At 40.8% G+C, this 23858-nt stretch overlaps 1 protein-coding gene across 1 annotated transcript; it reads right to left on the bottom strand.

Moving 5' to 3' along the window:
* Window positions 1–3246: 3246 nt before the first annotated feature.
* Window positions 3247–23487, bottom strand: PDC (phosducin). The gene is made up of 4 exons (XM_032995174.2): window positions 23352–23487; window positions 7079–7162; window positions 5179–5339; window positions 3247–4509 (listed from the first exon to the last, which is right to left on the bottom strand). The coding sequence occupies exons 2-4, from the start codon at window positions 7137–7139 to the stop codon at window positions 3982–3984; spliced, it is 750 nt and encodes a 249-aa protein (XP_032851065.1). The 5' UTR covers window positions 7140–7162; window positions 23352–23487; the 3' UTR covers window positions 3247–3981.
* Between the last annotated feature and the right edge of the window lie 371 nt (window positions 23488–23858).

Genomic DNA, 23858 nt, shown 5'->3' with positions numbered 1-23858 from the left:
TGCCTGCTACTCGAAACTCAGCCATAGAAGTAAAGTGCAACACCTGAGATGCTAAATGTCCTACACCAGAGAAGAAAATTGTCATGAAACACTTTTCCACTAGTTCTTGTTTAGCTCCTATGATGTAAAAAGTAGAGCTTGTTTGGAGGTATTATTCCATGGATCCCCTAGCAAAGAGGAAAAACCTCTCTTTTTCTTCCCTCCCTGCAAGATTATTCAGTGTTTAGTAAATGATCCTTTTCTTTATGATGTTACTACAGACTGTCAAATTAATCCTTCAGCTTATAACTAACTAGGTACCAATGATCTGTGGAAGTCTAATTTTCCAATTTGAGGTTGGAAGAAGGCAAAGAAAAACGTTGCTTTGGATGAGATTTCTGCTTTAATACAGGAGACTTCATCTGTGCAATAAAATAATTTAACGCTGTCAAAGAAAAAAGTTGAGTAATTTGACTTGTATCAACAGATTGAACCTTCCAGTCATCCTGCCATGAGGAAATAGTGGATGTAGAAGAAAGCAGGTTCTTGCTTGTCTAAGAATCACAGAACTAACCAAGAGGGGATTTCATCGTCATCTTTCTTCCCACCCTTTTTGTACTGTTAGACACTGATAATGTAAGAAAATGTGTTCTTACAGAAAACCAAAAAGGTGTGTGTAAGAAAAAAGGAAAGCAACCCTTTCAAAGTCTGTTTCTTGACTACTGCTTAAGTTTTGCTCAGGTTTCATATAGGTTTATCCTTTTCCTGCTACCTATATAATCTGAAGCTTTCAGTTTGTGAAAACTCCATTGTGACTGAAACTGGACTTTGAACTTTGTTAACTCGTATCCATGACTGCAGATATATTTTTATTTTAATATGTAAGAGTCTAGAGGGACTTCCACATCTGAAGATCTGACTCTTTTAAGTGTAGTTCTCAAGTTGATGTTACAGAGTAATTTTACAGAAAGCTTACTTTCTGTGTTCCGTAGTTTTAAAATGTGGTTTTATAAAGCCTCAGTGGCCTTGAACAATGAGGTTTATAATCCCTCGCATCTGAGGGGTAGCATTCAGCATGCTGATGACAGATGTGCATCTACTAGAGCTTCAGTGCTTAGTTTGATCAGCAGTGACACCACTGGTAATTAGTTCCCCCCTCCATTTTTGTCTGCATCAGGCTGGTTGGAGACACTCAAGGTCTCTGACTTGGAGTCAAAAGGAAGAGTAATTAGCTGAGGGCAGCAGGAAAGCTGCTTCCGTGTTCTTATTGAAACATTTACTTTTTGTTATTCAAGAATATTTGTACAGTAGTATGCTCTTTGAGTCAAGTCTCACTTTTTGTTTTAAGGTTTATGGGGTTTTTTTCTGCAGAAATATGGATGACTGCTGTGATCAGAGCTTTATTTGCAACTTCATTAGTCATGTGCTTTGTTGAGGCTTGACGTCACACATATTTTTTTTCTTATTTTTTTTTAAATTACAGGTTGAAAGAAATCCTGCTTAAGCATGCTTAATTTCTCTTAACTTGGAGTGTTAGCTTATTTCTTAAAACTAGCTATAAATGTAGTTTCTGTGGTGGTTATTGTTTGTTAGGTTTTTTTTTTTTGCTTTCAGCCTGGTTTCTCAAAGAATTGAAACTTACATGATCAGGCTTCTGATGTGCAGCATAGTAGCTTTTGAACTAAGTTTGATAAAGGGTAAAAGTTCTCAAGAATATTAAATTCCCACCAGTTACACGAAGATTTTCTGGTGTGTAGAGGACAGAAATTTTTCATGTTGCTTCTTTAAGACATCTCGCCAAAAATGTAAGACAAATACTGTCCCACTACTCAGGTAACTGGTTATTTTTGCAATAGATAGAAGACAATTCATTATTTTCTAAATAATCTGTTATAAGGTCATCAGATTTTCATAACGGCATCTGTATCTGCAAATGATATCTTTCTGAAGAGTCAACCTGCTGATGCAAATGAAATGTTAAGATGAAGGTGATTTTAGCTGAGGGGTAAACATCACGCTTGAGTAAGGGGAAAAAGGACTGCTGTAAGGGAAAAGCTGTATTCCACCTGAAGTTCCATCAGAGAAACTTACGATAGCCTTGCATTCAGAAATTTACAACACAGAAATCATAGCACTTCGGAAAGATTCTGTTTGAATTCGTGGTGGAATAAAATCATGAATTGTTTTACAGGTCAAAGAAGATTGTATGTTGTTAAGAGATGATAAGGAACTTCATTCCTATTGCTTAGTGTTCAAGAGGTGAGGTGTCTAGGGCTTTGTTAAAATATTAATCCATGTCAATACAATATTAGATGTAGAAATTCAGTAGTGTTTTGATAGTCCCTAAAACTGGACAAACAAGACAATTTTTTGTTTGGTTGGTTTTTGGCCATTATTTAAAACGAGGCATCAGTTGTGTTTAAATGATTTTGTTTGAAAGGGTATCTCATGACTCCTTCAGTAATGTTTTGCAGGGTTTTATTTCCCAAATCTTTTTGAATAGAATTATTTTGTTGTGCTGATCTGTTGGAAAGTAGTGTAACTTTCAGCTACTCCTGTAAATTATCCATGCGAATGGAAAATGGAGGAAAAAAATGTGTTTAAAAGAGTGGTAAGAACTTGCTTTTAATGTGTGGGTTATAGTGCTGTGGCAACAGTTCCTTGGTCCTGGCCACTTAATTCTGAATTATTGCTGATCCACACGCAGAATTTCATAGGGTGACATTTCCTTGGTGGGATCCTGACCCAAAGCAAAACTGAAAGCTCCCACTCCAAAGTGAATGAAATGTGAAGCTGTCAAATCAAATTAAAACTGGCGAGTCACACAAGTATAAAAATAATCTTTAACATTTTGATAATCTGAAATGTTAGCAAAATTGTGTGCGGTTAAGATATAGATGTTTCTGTCCTCAGAGTAAGATACAGATATTTCTATCCTCAGAGTAGAATTCAGCCTTCAGCTTTGCTAGTGTGCAATAGTCATTGAAATGTTTCTAATGTTTTGTTGTCTTGTACCAGAACTGGAGGAGGTGGATTTTTTAGACCTACGGAGAGAGAGAGAGAGAGAGAGAGAGAGAGGAAGGTTTAGAAGTGAGTTTACCCTGTGTCTTCCTCTCAGACGGATTGTTAAATTGTAGTTCTCAGCAACATCCCTTTAGCAAAACTTAAAACTTTGAGTTTAGTAAATGTCTCATGAGTGCTTACTATTTCACGTGTTCAAGGTTAAGGTTCTGTACTACCAATATATTTCACACTTACAATGGCAGGTTTTGAGAGCTGTAAAGCTTTATTTGGAGCTATTACATAAGCACAACATACTTTTTCAGTAACTTGCAGACATTTTCAATATTACTGTTGAAAATAGGGAGCAACAGTGAACTGAAATTAGCTGATAATGTGTTTGTGTTCCCTGGTTGGATGACAAACTTATAGAAGCGCTGAGCTACCCTCTGTATTTCCATTAATATTGAAAGTTAAATACGGAAGCCTGAAATAATGTCCTAGATACTTAAGCCATGTAGGAATGCAAGGACTTTGAGCTCTTTGTACTTAAAGCTGCTGGATGAAGTCTTGTTCCTACTGAAGTTGGTACAAGTGGATCTGAGGAGCCAGGGCTTGCCATAGTGCCGGAGCACAGAGATGACTGTGTATGCAGCGGGATGGATCAGTCCTGTTCCTGTTGAAATTAAGTTCTTCTTGTGCTTCATGGAGACAGGCATGGGCCCTCAATTTTTATTTTTTTTTCCTGAATTTCTTACAGATCACCAGTTTCGTCTCCTATTCTTCCTACTTCTTGCAGCTAGCACAGAAATAAATATGTACAGGACTGCCATTTGTATGTGTTCTAAGTAAGATTCACATACTAACAGTTAAGCAATTTTTGTATATGTGTATCTCACAGATAAGTTAGCAAAGACTTCTCTAAATGAGATGGGTGTTCCTGAGATTGATTTACAACATACTGAAGGGGAAAGGGAGACAGTGAGGACTATGGCTCTCTAATTATTCAACATCTTGCTCATCCGTGTTGCCATTTTCCAGTGCTGGAAGCTCCCTTTCAGGTAGCAGCCCATACTCATTTAGGAAAGACTCCACATCCACAGCAAAAAACTCTTCATTGAATTGTTCAGAAATGCTAATGAAATTGCTCAGAAGCTCCCCACCCTTATAGACAAGCAGAGTGGGAAGCACTTCACTTGAGAAGCGGTCTCCAGCCCCCGTGTCGGAGGCCTTGATCTTGCAGAACTTCACGGCGGCATACTCGGCCGCCAGGCAGGTCAAGCTGCTGTTGAGAGCATCGCAGCCCTTGATGCCGTCTTCATAAATGTGGACAATGATGGTGGTGGTTTTGTGTTCTTTCTCGATGGTTTCCAGGAACTGCTCCCCATTCTGCAGCTCACACAGATAACCGTATTTCGGCCCAAAGCTCAGCCTCTGGTGCATATCCTGCATGCAGCGTTTGCGGTATTTTTGTAGGCAACTTTCATCTTCTTGCTCATCCTGAATTAATTCATACTCCTGCATGCTCATCTGTGAATATTGAGAGAATGTATTAAGAAGTGGTAATCTGTTGGTACTGAAACAGGAGGAGACTAAGTTGTTTAAGGAACATCGCATCGAAAGCTTAGCCAGAGGAGCTGTCCCTTCCTGCAGTGACTCTGGAAGGTCTCTTTGAGACACGGGTGGTGATCCTGTCTCAACACTTGCGTGTCAACTTGATGCTATTGAAGACAGTTGCCATATTTGGCAAAAATGTCTGGATCTTTCAGAGTTGGTGGGAATTTTGCCAGTGACTGTAGTGGGGTCAGAGTTTAATTCTGGTGGGGTTTGGGTCCCCTCCGCTTTCAGAAGCGGTAAATAGTAATGAGTGACGTTCAGACTCACAGCTCTATCCTGGCTAGTAGGTCTTTAAATATGTTAAAAATTTTCCATTGCCTTAACCAAGGATAGAGCTTTGAGTCAGGGAAGGGAGGAAGAAAGGTCAAACTCCATGTTGTGTGATACGTTGTTGTGAAATATATTGCTTATTTTACTGACGTTAGACTGCTTGAGAGAGGACTAGATAGATGGTTGCATGTGCATTTGTTTTGTCTATATTGTGTGAGCTCTGCTAAGTTGCAAAGGAATTGAGTCTGGCAAATTCAGGATTTTCTATCCTATAACCAATGTTTTATATAGAATCAAAATTAATTTTCTTACCTTACGGCAGAATCTCTCTCTGTTTTCTTGATCATCTTTACTGAAAGATCTGTGTGGTGAAGACATCTGTCTAAGAATTTCTTTCTTGCTCAAGGATAAGGAATCTCTGTCTTCGCTTTCTAATTTGAACTTCCTCCAGTCATTGATCACACCTTTGGGCCCTAAGAGAGATGAAGATAGATGAGAAACTGGCTGCAACAAAAACCTGTGTTAAGAAGTTTCTGCTCTTTGGTGGTTTGTCCTTCTGTGCTGCCCCTCTTCCTTCCAGAGCGCTCTCCAGGAGTGCTGAAAACCAGAGCTCTGGGACCAATGTGTTATTTTAGCCTCCAAAAAAACAGAGGTTTTTCTCTAACCTGGATCATTTTGGTGGTCTGGTTCCTATCAGGATCCTGTAAAAGGATTTTGGTGAACTACATGAGTAGTTAACAAGGATGAGGGGTCAGAACCTGTTAAAGCTGACATGTTGGCCAAAGTTCGTGTTTCATAGAAGTGTATTTGCATTTCTCTATAGATAGTATATTTAAGTACATTACATGCATAAGGACTTACAGTAAAACTAAGACTACAGGACACGTGAGATTTTTTAAATTTTTTTTTAAACCCATACCCATTCCACTGATCGAGTAACCTGTAAGGCAAATGCTATGATAATTCTGATTGTAATGCAGATCTTGGTCTTTGGAGCTGGTTTATTAAAGCAATTTAAAATTTGGAATTGGGGGAGGGGGGGGATTAATTTCAAAATTCCAGTGGTGTTTCTCAAAATGAAACGTTTTAATCTGCATCTTAGATTATAAATCAAAACCAAGGAATATTCTAGTGTTTTCAGAGGTGAATCTTATTTCTATGGAAAATTTAGAAAAAGCTAGGTAAGCAGGTCTCCCTCTCAGAGATGAAGTGTTGCTAGTTGCCAAGACTTTGCTTTGGATTAAATTTCAACATCTTGAAGTGCTAAAGGCACTACACCTCTTGGTGGGAAGGGAAGGTGACCTAATCTTTTGCAAACAAGATTCCAAAGCAGGAATTGGCCTGAACCTCTTGACATAGCAATAACAGTATAGTAGCCTCATTTCCAAAACTATTTGGAAGCCTAGGTGTGGATGCAGTGCCCTACATCTGGGTCTCTCAAAAAATATGCATATAATAATCTTAGCCAACAGCAGCAAGGCTGCTCAGGAAAAACCTCAGAAAGAGTTATTGCAAGAGCTACATTGATTATAGCACAAAGAACCCCTTGGAGCAGAGGGAGGAATGATTGCCATATAGTTACATGTTGGTGGGGTGGGGTGAAGTGATACCTATCTGCAGAGCTGAATACAATGTCAGTACTCATAAAAATCATGGTGGTTGAGTGCTGGATTAAAAAGAATTGTGATTCTAAGCAAGGAAGCCTTTAAATGCTGTGCTGTATCTGCCAGAAGGATTTATAGGTTCACTGTTAGCGCTGAATGTTCCTTCTATAAGAATGAAAAAATAATTCAGCCTTTATAGTGAAACCTTATCACCTAATTCTAGCGTGTGAGTGTGGTTTTTGTTGCTGTTTTGTTTTCTTCTCTCTTCCCCAGAGGAAGAAAGACTGTTGTTCATGGCTGAAGCGATAAATCAGCAAGAGCTGCACTGGGCCATAGCTGTCGGTGGCTTCTTCAGGTGTCTTCTATGTTTGCCATTTGCTTCAGGTATGAGGAGGATTGGCACAAAGATCAGTTTGGTGTTACCTGCCCTTCTGTGAGGGGTGTCACTTACTCCAAAATACATTCTCATTGGCTTTGAAGTCTATATTTCCATGCAAGGGGTTGGCAAGCCAACTGGATCTGCTCAACTTCTGGGCTTCCCCAGTGAACAAGGACAGCTTAGCTTATTTTTAGAAAAAAAAAAAAAAAAAGGCAGTTAGTTTTCTTGCCTGTGTGTGTCGCCTCTCCTTCAAAATCTTCTTCAAAGCTGATATTGACATTTTCTTCCATTTTGGTGGCTGGAGTAGGATATGCTGCAAGTTCAAAAAGGAGAACAGTTAATAAGATAGAAAAGGAATAAGCCTACAACAGGTACAGTGCACTATGTAATTTCCTGCAGCTGTTAGGTATCTGAAGATCAAACTACACATGATAATTGTAGAGCTTCTCATTGTCTCATAAAAAGCAGTTAGGATATATGTCAGTCTCTTTAAAAAGATATCTGGCCAGATTCTTACTGAAAGTGCCTAGGTGAGAGTTTCTTCATTATGCTGTTCCTTCTCAGTCATTGAAGAATATTGGGAAAATGGTGTGAAATAGTAGCTGTAAGATTTTCTGCTATGGGAATGTGTAGTGAGTAATTTTTTATTTTTTTTTTTTTAATCCCCCTTGGAATCAGGAACCTCTTCATTTTCCAAGTGCTGTAAGTATTTATTTTTAAGGGTTGCTTGAACTGCTCATTTCTCTTAAAGAACATGGAGCCAAGTATTTGAACCTGTTGGGCAAGAGACCTCTGAACATCCTGGGGCTAGACTGCTTGTACTGGTTGGGCTGTGTTTGTTACAAAACAGAAAAAATCATGGGGGGTTATGAATCAAAATCGCTTTCTTGTTCCACCCGTTCTGTAAATAAGGCAGCCCCAGGAGCCAGATGGCAGTTGCAGGGCACTGCAATACAGCAGTACTCAAGCCATACTGGTTTTATCTTTGACAGTGGAGTTTTTGAGGGGTGAAGTAGAACCGCTGCGCGAGGCTTCCCTTCGCGCATCCCCACCGACGGGATGAGCCCGGCCCGGTGGTGCCAGCGCATCACAGAGCCGCGGCGTGTGGCCAGAGCATCGAGCTCTCAAGGTCAGGCTGAGGTGCTGCTGCTTCCCGAAAGTCACAGTCAGTGTTCCTGGGGTCCTGCAGCTTTCTTGAGAAGATCAGTTGCCTGTTTGAGGAGGATATACTAGGGGAGGAAAGCACCCATCCTTCGTGTGCATTTTTACTACGCTGCTGGTAGATATCTACATAGCCCTCTGCATGAGCTCTGCCACCACACAGTATCGAGTCTTTGCTCATGTTGCACATCAGTCACAAGTTTCCTTTTCAGTCAAAAACGGTAATTCTAATGTGATAAAGTATCACTGTCCCTGGGAGTCTTAAGGCAGATGATGTGAGTGCTTCCCATTTAGTCTAGACTAGTTTTTGGCTGTTCAGGTGTTGAGGTAAACTTTATTTGACTTCACAATAAATCCCATCTTGAAGCAAATGCTAAGATGCTGTTATGCCATGAATGCCATATTTAAAAGCTGCTGGTTAAACTAGGGTGATGTTAGTGCTGTAGCATATATACACAGGAGGAAGTGCACCTTCCTTTTTACATACTAATGTCAAGGGATAAAGTGGAATAACGGCTAAGCAAGACACAAGGAATCGGATTCTTGTGTGCACTGGGACTAAAGCCAATTAGTAAATGTGCAAATAAATTGTTCCATACATGTACTTGTGGCAATTAATTAAAACTTGTGGGAAGCACTGCAAATAAGTTTGGAAGAAAAGCAGGTAATGAATTATACTTTAATAGTATAAATTCTTTCTGTAGATAGATCCGTAGATAGACTGTTGTCAGCGCATGGACCCAGATTACTGGATCAATTGCTGTTCAATCAATTCTGAAATAGAAATATGGAGCTAATTCCTTCTCACGTAGGCAAGACTAAAAATCTTTTCCATGTCAGGGATGGACATCTACATGGAAATGCCTTGAGTGTCATTCCTGTGACTTACATGGACATCTACAAAAATCTCTTCTGTCTGCTGATGCTGAGGATTTTCTTTGTTCCATGAAGAAAGAGGGGGTTTTATTCTTGGTATGCTTTGCTGTTCATAGCTTTTAGCCCTGAAAGGCACTAAAAATACAGGATGTGAAACTTCAGCGGTCTGTTACAGGCTCAAACCAGAAAATTGACCACGCTTTTGGTGAAAGATTAAAGCTGGGAACGGATTGCTTAACAAATGAAAGCTCTGTAAAGTTTGTTACCGATCTGTTGTACCCAATAAATCTGAAAAGATTAGGTGAATCATAACAGCACGGAAAGCTGCGTTTCACCATTCTTCTGCAGCACGGCATGAAGGACCTGGAAGTGGGGATCTCCTAACGCTTAATCCTGGCCCTGCAACTGAGTCAGACTGTGAGCCTGGGGCAAGTCATGCAAACCGTTTTCCTTTCCACTCGGTGGAGTTCTAAATATTTATCATTCTTCTCTTGGTGCGGTGAGAATCAGGCCGTCTAAGCCAGGTGTTTCCCAATTAGGCACCTGAGGACAAGGGCACATGAACATGTAAGTGCAAGGTGATCCGTGGTAAGCTTGGTCATAGGATGAGCTGGCTCCCCTGTAGTGCATACTCCTCCTTTCAAGAAAGCACAGTGGAAAGAGGTGTAAGCTATTGTGTTCAGTGTGTGGGCAAAAATGGGCAGTCACCAGGGTAGGAAATTCTCCCACATTCTTGTGAAGGGTTTTGATCTTTTTTTTTTTTATTGCCGGTTGGGGTTTTTTCAGGTGGTGAGGTGGTGTTCTTTTATGTCCTGGGCAAGAAGCATTTCCCAAAGAAAAAATGACGTTCCTAATACTTGGAGAAACGTGGGCGCTACCAGCTCTGGAGCATGTGCAAGTGCGTCCATGAGGAAATGTCAGTGCGTAATGCTGAGACTCTAAAGCAGGCAGTGTCCCGGCGCCGTTTGTCGTGACCCGTCGCATGGTGTCTTCGATCTAAAGTTGCCACCTCCCCGGCTTTGGGGGAGCCGGGCGGTGGGCCAGCGAGGGCCGTCCTGGGCCGCACCGCAGCTCTGCCGGGGCCGCTGCGCTTCGCAGCCCCGCCGACAGCCTGCGGCGCTCCCGCCCGCGCCCCCCAGCTGCAAGGGGGGCCGAATTAGTTGGCTGGCAGTGTGCTGTCTTTTAGAAATGCGCTGAGGTCGCCTACGAACACGACCCCCTTGGACCCGCCTTCAGCCTGAGAGCGTCGCGGAGCGCAGAGGTCGCTGCGTGGGGGTGGTCGCCTTTGGTAGCGGTGGGCTTGCGTGCTGGAGAACGTGCGTCCCTGGCCACTGCAGCCATCTCTTTTAGAATCGTTACTGCTTTCAATCTGATTTTGACAGATTTTTTTTTTTTTTTTTTTTTTTTTCCCCCCATGTAAACATGCAGTCTCACAATCCCACTAAATACTTCCTCGGAGTAAGAGCACACGATGAGAGCAGAGTATCCAGAGAGGGTAGTCGAGTCAAACAGCAGTGCAGGATGATGTGCACTGACGGTAAAGTGGCGATAAAGGTCATCATTAAAGCTACTTGTGTCTGCTAATTCTAAGGAAGTACCAACAGACCTTGCATTGCTACTGATCTCACATTTTCCCTTTGCACCATTTCAACAGCATGTGTTGCGCCAGATGAACAGTAATCTTTGTGGGGGGAAAACAATTGCTGATTTGGAAGATATCTTGCATTTTTGTTAGCTTTTGTCATTGGTTTTGACAACTGAAAGTGGCTCCTGATGTTTTTGTTTAAAAAGTGCTAATGGGGAGAAAAAAAATCTGCCTTATCAGGTCTGCAGATCATCAATGTATTAGACTATATTTTGTAATGCATATGGTGGCTTCACATACATATTTGAAGAGACTGATCATTCTATAACTTCTTTACTTTCCTGTCTTTGTGTCAGTCTTTTTGCGTGAGGAAAGCAAAAATTACAATCTCTTCATAGAGGAGATTTGAGACCTTTCTGTGTCACAAAAATCACTTCTTCAGCAAGAAAAAAAGCCCAAACTCTAAGTATATGCCTGAAGCTATTTTTTTTTTTTTTTTTTTTTTTTTTTAAATTTAATTTCAGTGATCTTTGGATCTGTTGTAGCTTGTGAATAGCAATTCCTGTTACTGATGCTCATCCTTCTGTTGTCATTACACCAGATGGGCCAGCCTTACTACAGGGTGGAAATGACCATTTAATAAAGTGTTTCCTTTTTATCCTATACGAAAGAATGCTTTCTACTTAGTAACAAATATTTTGTGCCTTTGGCCTACACAGAGTTTTCTGTTTACTCAAAATTACAATTGGGGTTTTTTTGCTATTTTCTCTTATGCATATTGAATTTCTGAGGTAGCTCAGGAAGAAAGCACTGTACGTGTATTTGTAATGAAGGCTTATTTAATCTCTGTAATATATTGCAGCTGTAAATACAATAGTGTCTTCTAGTGGTAAATTATAGTTACGGAAGACAGGGAAATTAAGAAAAAATAAATCTCTCCTCAAACTGCAGAAGGCAAGATACGTTCTGTAAAGGACAAGACCAATAAGTAATGCTTGCTTTCTACATTAAGAGTTTTTACTACTAGTCCAATAAGTAAACATGAGAAATATTTTTCTCAAGATATAAACATGCTCTAGACACAAATTTGCTGCTCTCCATATGTGCAAATCCTGCCAAAAGTCCTGTTCTGTGTTTGGGTTTATGGAAGGCTGTAAATCATCAGCATGCTGCTAATCCCCAGCAACCAGTGGGATGTTGCCTATGAACTGGGAAGTGTGACATTTGGGGGACTCATGGAAGAATGAATAATAAAAAATCTTCGGCGAGATGTGATTGCATATTTGTGTTTCAAGCTACGTGTGGGTAGTTGGTCCACTGGTATGTGTGTCCGGAGTGTCCCTGTGGCTCTTGGGAAATGTGCCTGAATTTTAACAGCACTTCCCTCTGCCTTTTTTTTCTGGTTTCCATTCCCTTCCTTGTTTATTCTTGTCCCCTTTGTCAAATGATATCGGCCACCACACTTACCCGGTGGATGGGCAGCTGCTTAAGCAAGCCGAGAGAAGGAGCAGCTATGGATTTAAACCTGAGCTGGTCACTGAGATTTGGGGAAATCGGGTAAAATTACATGGAACTGGAAGGAGGCATCCTTCACCCCTACCTAGGCAGGGGAAATGTCCCAGTCTAGCAGAACTGAGCGAGTCCTTGGTGTCGGCCTGTCCTGGGAGGGTAGGCATCCTCCTGTGCTAGCAGCACTGGCGGCTTTCCAAGGGACCTAATCCAGAGTTCATCAATGGCATTGGAGCCTTCTCAGTCACCTCAGTGCGCTGCAGCGTGGGATCTACAGGGACTGTTGGACGTGTATTTGCGCGATTTGCATGGTTAGGGTGTGCGTCAGCACCGGCTGTGATCTGTTTCATAGCTACTATACAAAGCGCTACGTTCCCCCCAGACTACTCTTTTTTTCATGCCACATTCTGTGTGTTGTGTAGTTCTTGCTGTTAGACAAAATGCATGTTTTCTGAATGAGAGACTGGGCAGGGTGCTGGAGCACATCAGTATCATATGAACCAAGTGCTTTTCAGCTGTTTCCTTTTGAAAAAAAAAAAAAAATAAAAGAGGGGGAGCAAAAGCACTATCCATCCTTGGTCATGTATGCATTTTGATTTGCAAGAGGCATTAGCATCATTGCATAAGCAAAATCAGTGTCAGGGCTGGAGGTGAGAATCTCGGAGCTGTTGGCAGAGCGTTGTGGAGGGAGCCGAAAGCCGTAAGCACCTTTAGAGATCTGCTCCCGGCGACGGCTGTCGGGCGCCAAGCCAGAGGGCTGCTCGGGGAAAACACGGGGTTCCTGCGGCTCCCTTGGCCTTCAGGGACAGTCGGGTCCCTTCCGTGGAGGTGGGTAGACACAGATTTAGGAGCCAGCCTGGAGAGCCACAGCCGCCCGCCTTGACCGCTTGCACCAGTGTTGTGTTACCACGACGTGCAAAGACAGGCTTGGTATACGGATAAATGGAAATTTCCTGGGCTTACCTAAAGGGAAAACGTGGTGTATCATGTAGTGAGTAGATCGCTGTGCGTGGGGAAAAAAGCATAATTTCAAAACGCCAGAGCGGGACTTTATTTGCTTAAAGTAGAGGTCATACGATAAGAAGAAAATATGAACCAGGATGGGTTGACGTAGAGAGGTGTCAGCTTCGCTGCAGGTCGCTATTCCGGGTGAGAGGGTTAAGGGATTGGATTATTCGCTCTATCCGCTTTAGGAGAGTTACGCTGTTCTTTATCTGTGAGATGGAAATGTTTTAAATAGATGCGGTCCAATGTTTCATTTATCCTTAAGGCTTCACCACCATTTAGGAAGTTCCCTATGTGACTACACCTGGCTTCAACATTGTGTTAGGTTAAAAATCACAGGAATAAAAAAAATTTCCCTTTTTCTTCTTCCTTTTTTTTTTTTTTGGTTTTTTTTTTTTTTTTAGTCTTTCAAAATTTGGCCTATAGTGATGCACCAGAAATTATTCATGTTTTATGGATTGTGCGTTTATTTCTGGATTTCACTCTGAAATGGGAAATTGGCTCAATGTCTTTCACATCTATCAGCTTTGCTTCTACTACAATATCACTACCTTTTGTATGGAAAGGCAGAATGCAGATATTTTAAGACAGGACTTGTGCTAGTATTTCAGAAAAAGTGTTAGTTAACATTAATAATGTCAAATTCCAATTTTCATTTACCAAAATTTTTTATTTGAAAAATTGTAATTTTGTGTATTAAGTGGTGAATGTCTTTTGAAACTCAGGATTAGAATTTTTGGAGCACGTTACATATTTCTTGGAGCGATTACATAGTTGCTACTATTGTGATGAAGTCTTTTTTTTTTTTTTTTTTTTTTTGGTCAGGAAACCTGTAATTCATTTCTCTTCTTTTTAAAAAAACTTGGGTATATCAAGTGGGGGGGAAGATGAGCATGGTTGGTTGGTTGCTAAGAAAATGTCTATTCGAAGTGAAAGCAGAACAGCCAATGTTTTCAAATGCAGATATTTAAGGGCATGAACCTCAATTCATGTTTAACCTCAGTGCCTGGCTGGAATTGTCAGATGGATTGAGCATTTCACCATGGTACTCTGAAAGTCAGGACAGCGTTTTCAGTTGATGTTTAAGTACATATTTAATTTCTGAACTCTAAGTAAACATCTGTATGCCTGCTAGAACTGACATGTCCTTCAGAGTTTTAGTTGGAGTTAATTACTGTAATTAGCAAACGTATAATGAATGGCAGAAGCCCAGGGGACAGGTTTTTTTATTTTTTTTTCCAAGCTCCAAAGATGTTTGGCAGTGCATATAATCCCTATAATTTGTCAAAAATCACTTATGTCGGAGCTGTAACTCTAGCAGTGACTGGAGACAGGCACTTAGAGAGATTGATGGCCAGCATTTTATGGAAAAGGAAAGAAACAAATCTGGTGTGAGGTTAATTAAAGATCTAGAAGTAGTAGCAGTACACTGCATGAACTTTGAACAGACTCTTACTGCTCCTTTCCATCAAAAAAAAAAAAAAAAAGGTGTCTGCAGCAGGGGGCTGGGAGGAATCAAAACTTGTGAAGTTGGGAGAACATCCACTGTCTGTTTTGGGGCAGGACTTGACCAAGAATGCCTCCTAAGGCTCTAGGTATGCAAAAAAGTGCGCACACAAAACAGTTGGCAAAATAGCTTTGACTCAGAAATTATAATATTTAATTCTAGTGGGGGTGGTTGTTTTTTGTTTTGGTTTTTTTTTTTCTTAGCTTTGTTGAAGTTTTTTTTTTCAAATGTGTACTTATAACTGTAGAAGTAAATCAGTAGAAATTCTTGCTTTTGCTTTCTTCATATCTACACTTTTATCATTATCTGTAAAAGGCAGGCTTGATCTAGCTGACAGACTCCCTGTAAATGCAGGGTGTGCCTAGGCAGTCTTTCACATTTAAGAGAATTAAGCGATTTTAAAAGGAAAAAAAAAAAAAGTTGTTCATGACAGCTTTCGAATTTGTGTATTCTTCATTCCTGGCTTTCTCTGAGTATTATCATGCATCCTCTAAGATGCATGAAGATTTTGTTTGCTGCTTTCCCATCATTTGAAAAATTATATTGTCTTGCAATTCTGACTCTTAGCACTGAATTAGTACCTGTGTCTCCCGCTGGACCTATTCACCCCAGTTGGAGAGAGTGCAAGCTAGGGCAGCTAGGCAAGCTAGAGCAGTGGTTCTTGACAGGGAGGAGTATTTATTAACTTCTTGGCAGTTTAATTAGATTTATATATGTCTTGCAGTGGTGTTTCAAGAGTAAGGTGAGTCAGGGCAAACCAAATAAGACTGTGCTATGGTAAGGAAAGGGGCATCAATGAAGGAGGTATCTTCAATCTGTTCTTTCAAGAATTTCGTGTGTCTTCCAGCCTGCTGCCCTGGAGCTGCTCCCGTGGGGCTGGCAGAGCCGAGCAGACAGGGCTCGCCTGTGACCCCCACGTCCTTGCTGTTCTTCTGGTCCCTCTCTCGCCCTTCTGGCAAAGCGGCCTGCAGCTCCACCAAAGCACGTCTCTGTGTTTTAGAAGAGTCGAGAGTCAGTTGTTCACATCATCTTGTTATGGGCATTTAACTTCAGGTGCCAACAGTGCGAAACTGTTTTTTCCTCAACTTTATCTTGTCAGCGCGTGGGGGCAAGCCCTCCGGGTGGCTTTGCAGAGAATGAGCCTGTACTGTCTGTTTCAGCAGGAGAGACTAGCTAGACAGGCAGGTGTGAGTCTCCCTTCTCCTGGCTGTCACACTATCAACTGGATATTCATTCTGTGTTAATAGCTTTCAGCCACTCTATTAATATGGGAAGAGCCACTGCTTAAAGGTGGGATGGTTCTACAGTTCTGTGGTCTCTCCTCCCAACTGATGTTTCTTACACGTGCAGAATTGTGACTTAAAAAAGGTTTGTCTTCTCTCCTGACACTAATACAATAGCTAAGTGTGCAGCTATTGGATGCAGAATTGTTTTCCCTTTACAGAGCAGAAAGTGAGACTTGATAGTTTGGGGGATCAATTTCCTCATTTATCCTAAATGGGAAGATCCAGTTGTAAAAGTGGTGTATCGGTATTTGTCAAAAAGCAGCAAAGACACTGTGAGGTGGGTGCAGGCAATCTCGAGTCAGGTCAGTATATCCAAATTAGAAGAAAAAAATGTCCTCTGCTAAACTGTAAAGCTGTTGCCAGCTGGATGTGTTACAACAGAATGGTGGGTTTTTTGTTTTTTTTTTTTTTCACTGGACCATTTGCCTACAAATGCGGTAACCGTTTATAAAGTAACTGATTAAATGGGGGATGTCCAAGTCCCATTCCAACCAGCTGCACCTTCACAGTGCGCGCTGCAGGGTTGCCTGGCCCCCTTGCTTCCAATATCAGAAATAAAGTCATTTCCACTGTATGATCCTGACATTCCTGTGGCAACTACAACGGCATGAAGTAAAAGCAATAGTAGGAATGTGTTCCTCATGTTCCGGTTATTAATCAGAAGATGAAAGCCAAAGCAGAGAGTATCTTGTGGCCACAGAGAGCCCTGGAGGGCTGTAGCTCCTGCAGTGGTTACGTCAGGTCTGTGGCCTCCTTGTTTATCCCTTTCCTGCACAGATCTTTTATACCATTGGTGTCATTCCAGAGGTTTCATGTTTTTCTTTGGTTCCTGTGATTGGCTCTTAATTATAAATGGTGAACTTTCACCAGCTAAGTTGTAAACATCTTTACGCGTGGCTTGTAAAACTGCATAAAATTAGAATTAATGTTTTTGCTTCCTTTGCAGACTAATACTAAGCAAATGGGGACTGCAGTTATGCAGCAACTGAGGCATTTACACAAGATCCTCTGAATGTGTAATTAAATGTCAGAATTTAGAGAAAAGGCTGATGGCTTAAAGCACATGCTTTTTCCTATCCTGCTCCAAAAACTAGCTCAGATAAACAGCTTAGTATACCCTTTCCCTGGGACTTGCTTTTATTTATATAGAAACTGGAGTGCAAATTCTGGGCCAGTCTTTCTGTGTAGAGTTGGTTGTTTCTCAGACTCCTCCACAGGGACCACCGTGGCTCTACCCTGAAAATAATTCCAAATATTTTAGCCTTCCCCATGGTCAGGCTACAGTTGTACCACCCCATAAGAAGCCAGCCCAGCTGCAGCCATCTAAGAGTCATCATTTCATGAAGGCTTCTGACATTCATCTAAGCAGAAGAAAAGAGCATCAGCAGAAAAGGGCTTGTTGTAGCAAGCAGCAGGAGGTACCAGGAAGCTTAGTTGCTTAGGGGAAAGTGAGGGGAAAAAAGGGAAAGGGAAAATGAAGCGAACAAAATGATCTTATCGGAAAAGATCTTACTGTAAAAGCCTCTGATTCGTTTCATCCGCTTTGTATGTGTACACTGGCACGATCTGCACACCAGTGCGGTGCTTGAATGCCAGTTTACCTCCTAGGGACAGAATTTGGAGCAAAGCCCAGGCGAAGCATTACTATCACCTGCATCATGTGAAAATGCTCATGCAAAACCCAAGAAATAACAGTATCACAGATACTGCTGTCCTGGGTATGGGCAAAGATGAATTCCTTTGGTTCTGCTGTGCTAATCTTAGGGGTGAATGAAAAATAAACTCAACAGCATGAGTTTCTAGTGAATAAAAAGGGATATGAGTGGTAAGTGTCTGAATATAATGTTCCTTGTGTTGTAGGAAGTTGCTGCAGGATTTAGGTACCTTCTGCAAAGCGTCAGAGCAGCCCCGTCTCGATGCTGCTGTGGCTGATGTGGTAAAATAATCCAGGTCCTGACCTCTCCTCTGAAGCTTTGCAGCAGCTGGCCATAGGATCAGGAGGAGTAAGAACAAGAGATACTGAAGGTGTCCTGATAATGGTTTTTCTCCTCCTTCCAGATTTGTTTATGCGTCAGAGTGTAATGTTTGGCTAAACCTGAGCCGCTGCAGGAACATGACTGCAGCTGTGGAAGTAGCTGCAGCAGACACGGAGGGTGGATGGAGTAGCAGCCATATGCAGTGTGCTATATTTAGGAAAGGAGAGGAATTCAGTGAGCGTTAGAAGTAATGAAATCTGATTTTTCTTCTAATGATTTTGGCGTCTGAACTCTTTTTGCTGTGGCTTCAGCACTTAAAGGGTCTTGATTTGTGGACTCTTCACTGTTAAAGAACAAGATATGAATGCATACAAGAGCACTCAGGCTCCCTTTGGGGGAATTAGGCTCAGATGCAAAACCAGAGAGCATCATAAATCAGAGAAAAAATATGCTATTTCAGATTATCACGATGTCAGTTGTTTGGATTTACATGACAAATGACTGTTACCGCATTAACTGTCCCAATAGAACAGCTCAAATGTGAATCCGTTTGTAAGAGCCTTATTTATTGATGTGTTCCAACAAGCTCTCTAAAAAAAAAATCAAATTAGAGTTCATTTAACTATTTAACAGCCGATAAACACTAGGTTGGTCTGTATGACAGGAAGTCTATGTTAATCCCTATATTTTAAATATTTTAGGAGTCATGGATGACACATCAATATACATACTAAACAGAAGAGTATCATAAAATTCTAAAGTCCTAAAATGATTGCTACTGTATTTAAAATAAATAGCCACTTTCTAAAATGATTTAGGAAGTTATCTAAGTAAGCTCTGAATAAATGCATTCTAGTGTGCTGTTTACCGTAGGCTGTGGATTCCTGATATCACCAGGACAACTTGGTTCAGTGGCCTGAAACCCTTTTGGGACAAACTACAGAACTTGACTAATCTTGAGAAGATGCAGGCATGGATAATGGGAACAAAAATTTGCATTCATTGGGAGAGATGGTCTCCTGAAAAGCAAAGAGTGCCTGGAGGTGGCTGTGACGTGGGCACTGAGGAAGTCCCGGAGGTCTAACGGCACTAGTGTAGGCATCAGATGGTCAGTGGCTGGCATGTTTCCTCATGTGACGGAGCCTCGCTTCTCCTAACTCTTTCTGAGGGTTTACTTCAACCTGGTTTGGCTTAAGGCTTAGCAAGGTTATTTTTAGCTAGGCTGTGTTTTCAAATGTACCTCTTGCTTGTGACCAAATGCGATATGTAACAAAATAAACCTGGACAGCATCCAACACCTCAGCAGAATTGAGGTCTCCCCATGACCAGTTTTGCATGTCATTGAGGGCTCAAAAGACACCACCACAGAACTTAATGGTCAACAGCACTGATAGGCTTGGATTTAACTCAAAACTGTCAGTGAAGGCACTTCATTATTGTGTGCTTTCAAAGAGGTGAGATCCAAGTCTTTATCTCATGATTTCTTTCAAAACAGTCTCAGTTTGCTTTAAGAATTTAAAAGGCCTTCCTTAAGTGATCTCTGAGAAGAGGAATAGCTACTATCCTCACTGCTTTAAGCCTAGACAGTATCCCTGCTGGAAGGAGAAATGGAAAGGCATGGTTAGCTTTGGGTACTGCTGGAAGCAGCTATTTTAGTAGGATTCCAGCAATTATGAAGGATAGGACTCAGTACCGCAATTATTTTATGTGATACTTTGTGTCAAAATAACAAGACTTTATTATAGCATGCTTTCGTCTCAAATGAAGATAAAATATTTAATTCCATTCAAAGCAACTCTCCTTAAGATATTGCATAAATGGAATAATTTACAAATATTTTAATTATAATGCCATATTATAAATGACTGTTATAGAAACAAATTTAATTTCAAGCTGACGTTTGAATTTAATGTTTACAAAACAAAGATATTGCCTTTGTGGAAGTCCTCATCAAAACTGAAACAATTCCAAAAAAAAAAAAAAATAATCAGTGAAATAGTTTTTGTTAAAAAGAGCTTTGGTAACACCTTTTCACCCGGCTCTGTGCAAGACCTGTGAGCCAGCAGCCTTGTACGAGGCCGAGAAAGACCAAGAACTGAATCTGCCAGCCAGCGTGATGGGGTTAGGCTGGAGTCGCTGCTGCTGTTACAGCCCACAGAGCCTTGTTCGGGTGGCTGGCTTAGGGAACAAGAGTGGTGATTTGGAAATTTCTTGGAGGGGCTTAGGCCACGTGAAGATTTGTAATGCAGCAGGTGCTTTCGTCAGAGCGGCTGAGACGGCTCAGTAAAGCCTAGCTTAGCTCTCTTGGCAGAAGCCACCGTCCCCGCAACCTTGCCATCCCTCCTTCTGATGGAATGCAGTGGGAAAAACTATATAGCCTTCTCTCAGTGCAACTGCTTGCATTTTCCTTCTTTCTCTTCTATTATCTGTGGCTGTTGGAGTGGAAAGGATCCTAAGTCGTCAAATACAGTTTCTTGTTTTGGCAGGCAAATACGTGGAGCTATTTTTCAGACTTATCATACTACTTCTACTTGTTGTTGCCCTCATCTTACATGTCTGTCAAAAATGAAAATGCAAGTGAAGAATTAAAATGTTTCATTTCAGCTTAAAAAAAAAAAAAAAAAAAAAAAAAGAATTAATACAAGCGGTGACATTAATTCACAAAATCTTTCCCTTAAAATAGTTGGAAGGGATTTTGTTGTTTTGTTTTGATTTTTATTCCTTTAACATGAAAGTGCTATTCACCTAATTTCGGCCAACTCTACTCATACCTGATACTGGGTAGACCCCATTCATCTCTTCCATTTTATGTTCTTCTACTCATAGTTCTTTGGTATCTTCCTTCCAGTAAGCAGCAGAACAGGAACTGCTCTGTACTTGGGTACTGATTGTAAAAATTGCTCTACAACTTTCTTTTTAACTCTGTATGCGTTGAGCATTTGAGGTAAAATCTGTGGTGTATGCTGGTCACGATACTGGATATGTTCTCTGTGTTGATTTATAGCATGTTCCAGCTTACATTTAAATCGGTGAGAAACATTTCACCATATTGGGACTCAAATGAAATCTTTGCGCTCATTCAAGGAATTCAGAATCAATCTTATAATTCAGTCTAACGGTGGTTAGCCATATGCCTTTAAATGAAGCCTATTATATAGCACTGAAAGCTAGTTACTGGACTCTCCAGCTGAGTTCACTGCATCTTTTGCCCTGTTAAACATATTAAATCATGGAGCCGACCTAATTTTTCTTTCCTCTCCTTGCTGACCAGTGTGTGACCAGACTGCTGTACAGTCTCTGGAGTGTTTTCTGTCCAGAGGTGGCTTGTGGAATATGGGTTTGTTATTCTGGTTTTATACAGCTGGGTATCTGAAAGTAGTCTAAGAAGGCAATAGGTCTAAACAGTGAGATGGAAATTTAAAGGTGGTAAAGGTTTTTCATATGTTCTTGTGTCTTCTGCATTTAAAACTATTCTGAAGTTGCATAGCTTTTGCATATAGTGAGAATCAGAGCCTCCTATAACTGCAGTTAGTTGCACAACTGATCTGACTGATACCTGTAATCCAGCCTAGTGCAATATTTATTGAAAATTATTTCCCCACTGAGGTGGGGCTACTGGTTGTACCAGACTCTTTTTTTCTGAATCAGTGCTCTCTATGCTCTTGTTTTTTGAATGGCTGGAAAGGGGCAGGGATGTCCTTTAATAATGTAATTCACCCAGGAAAAACTATGCAGTTGAGATGAGGATGTGAACAGTTGGCATCATGAGTATTTTGAAAACGTAAAATACCCGTAGGTTTTTTGCACTTTTCAAATTAGGAATAAGGGAACCCTGTGATGCCTTCAAGATATCCATTGTTACTAGTGATGAATTCCCTTTGTCACTGGAAGCCAGTAGTTGCATATGCTGGTTTATATCAATCCTCTTTAGCTAGGAGATTTGCTCTCATGTTGTATTATTTTGATTATTATCTTTCATTCCCTAATGCATTTCCTCATGATTTTAGCTGTGCTGTAATTAGAATTGCTAGGATTAGACATTAATATTTATAACAGAGATAATTTTAAAATCCCATTCTGAAATAGGATGAAGTATTCACATATAATTCTGACAATCAGGTATATATCAGCTGCAGAAGAGTGACTTTATGTTCAAACTGTTCCCTCCTGTCAAAAAAATTTCAAGTGCTTGCAGGAAATTAGTAAAGCTGTTGATTGTGAAGATCATGCTTGGGTAAACAGGTTGGAAGCAAGAATCCAAAATGTAATTTTGCCTTGAGGTTTCTTGACAACTTAGACCTGTACATTTCACAACATGCTCATCTTCTGGGGATCTCAGCTGTAGAAAGCAATCTCTCCGTATCAAAAAATGGGGGTTTAGTGGACATTACATGTACTAAATTTTCTTGGTTTGCTCATGTTATGGTTGTTTTCTAAGGACTGACATAAAGATACAAATTACGGCTGTTCTTATGCCCACTGCCAAATCCAAATCTGAGTACAAATGACAAAGACGTGCCACTGAGAACAGCAGAATACTGAGAGGGAAGCAAAGCAGTCTCTGCATCTCTGCTGAGCTGGGGACCTGGTGATTTTTTCCATTCCTGTCAATGGCAGATTGCCCTCAAAGTAGGTAAGCTCACCAGCTAGACGGGGGCATTGTCTTTTCATGTAACGCGTCATTTAGTTACATACTTGCAACCTGCCTAAAATTAATGCTGTCACACCAGCTACATGGCAAAATTTCTTGTCCAGTACATTTGATTCATTATTCTTTCACACCAATGTTTATAGTTTTGCAAGAAAAAAGATTCTGAGCCTGAAATTAGACACCTGGGCAAGAAGGATTTATTCTAAAGTTAGGATCTAGAGTTTCCTGGGGGCCCTGAGAATGATGGGGCCAGACATAAACAAGTTGGGGGGATTATCGCAGACATATGAGCCTTCTGCTCACCCTTTGCCAGAGCACAGAACTCCATCCCACTACAGGCAGAAGAAATGGCCTGTTTATATTCTCTTGCAAATTCTTATATACAGGATAATATTCAAAGATAGGTTGCAAAAGAGCAGAAATGCCATTTTGAATTAAATCAATGACAAAATCAAATAAAGAGAGATAGGATTCCGTGCAAGGAATGTAAAAGCTCTGTTAAATTAGACATAGGTGTTGCCTCTGATAGTCTGGGCACATACTGTCAGCAGTTCAGGGGTCAGATTTCTAATATGCTTCCTCTTCCCCAAAATGACTCCATCTGGAGTGAAGCACCGCTTACTATCCATGCTAGAGCAAAACCTCTATTTATGTAAAGCACAAATATTGACAGCTTTCATAGCTTGTTATTCTCAACTTAATCTAAACAGCCTGCCAAATTCATAACTGGAAATCTGGCATTAGTTTTTATCTCAACAGCTACTTTTTAGCCTGATGCCAAAGGTGAGGTTCTTCTGAGAGACCATATCAGTTAATAAGTCTATCTGTTAGAACATTTAATACACCGCTAATAGATTTTAACAGCTGTGGTCATCTTTGAAAAACCGTATTTTATTCCCCTACTCGAATAAAACTTGAAAGACAATCAACATAGAAATCACTCTACCTGAGAGGTTCAGTTGCTCAGCTTCACTTTTTCAAAGCGCTGACAAACGTCTTCGGTGGTTTCCAGGAGAGGAGCTGGGTTACAACTGACAGCAGACAGACCTGGCCTCAGATTTACACTTCTGTGTAATGATGACCCTTGCAGAAGTAGCTTTGGACAGGTAATAGGATTATCATAAGGGAATTAGAAAATTCTGTTCCTTAGTTTGAGCCAATGAAGTTGCAGACTGGATAGAGGTTTAAAGGATTCAGTGCATAGATATAATTGGGAAAGGGAGAAAAACAACTGAGCCTGAAGAAGAGATACAGATGGCACCTTGGTATTGCAGAGCAAGGTGTATTAAAAATGCTGAAGATACACAGACGGATTATAAGCATGGTATAAGTACCTGTTACTGTATGCAGGAAAGCTACCCTTATAACCCTGATGGCCTTTTAAATATTTCTGAATTGTGATACGACTTCTGGTTGTAAAAAGGATAAAACTACTCATGGAAATGTTGCTAAT

Source organism: Tyto alba, unplaced genomic scaffold (assembly GCF_018691265.1).
Source record: "Tyto alba isolate M040663 unplaced genomic scaffold, T.alba_DEE_v4.0 Super-Scaffold_1000006, whole genome shotgun sequence".
Classification (NCBI taxonomy): Eukaryota; Metazoa; Chordata; class Aves; order Strigiformes; family Tytonidae; genus Tyto; species Tyto alba.
Note: the sequence above shows the minus strand (reverse complement) of the source record. Positions and strands in the feature narration are given on the sequence as shown.

Excerpts from the sequence above, each read along its gene's own strand:
- PDC (XM_032995174.2), bottom strand. The coding sequence starts at position 7,139 with ATGGAAGAAAATGTCAATATCAGCTTTGAAGAAGATTTTGAAGGAGAG. Across the intron at positions 5,340-7,078 it reads AGGAGAGGCGACACACACAG|GGCCCAAAGGTGTGATCAAT; the intron begins GCAAGAAAACTA and ends CATCTCTCTTAG. Across the intron at positions 4,510-5,178 it reads GAGAGAGATTCTGCCGTAAG|ATGAGCATGCAGGAGTATGA; the intron begins GTAAGAAAATTA and ends CAATATTCACAG.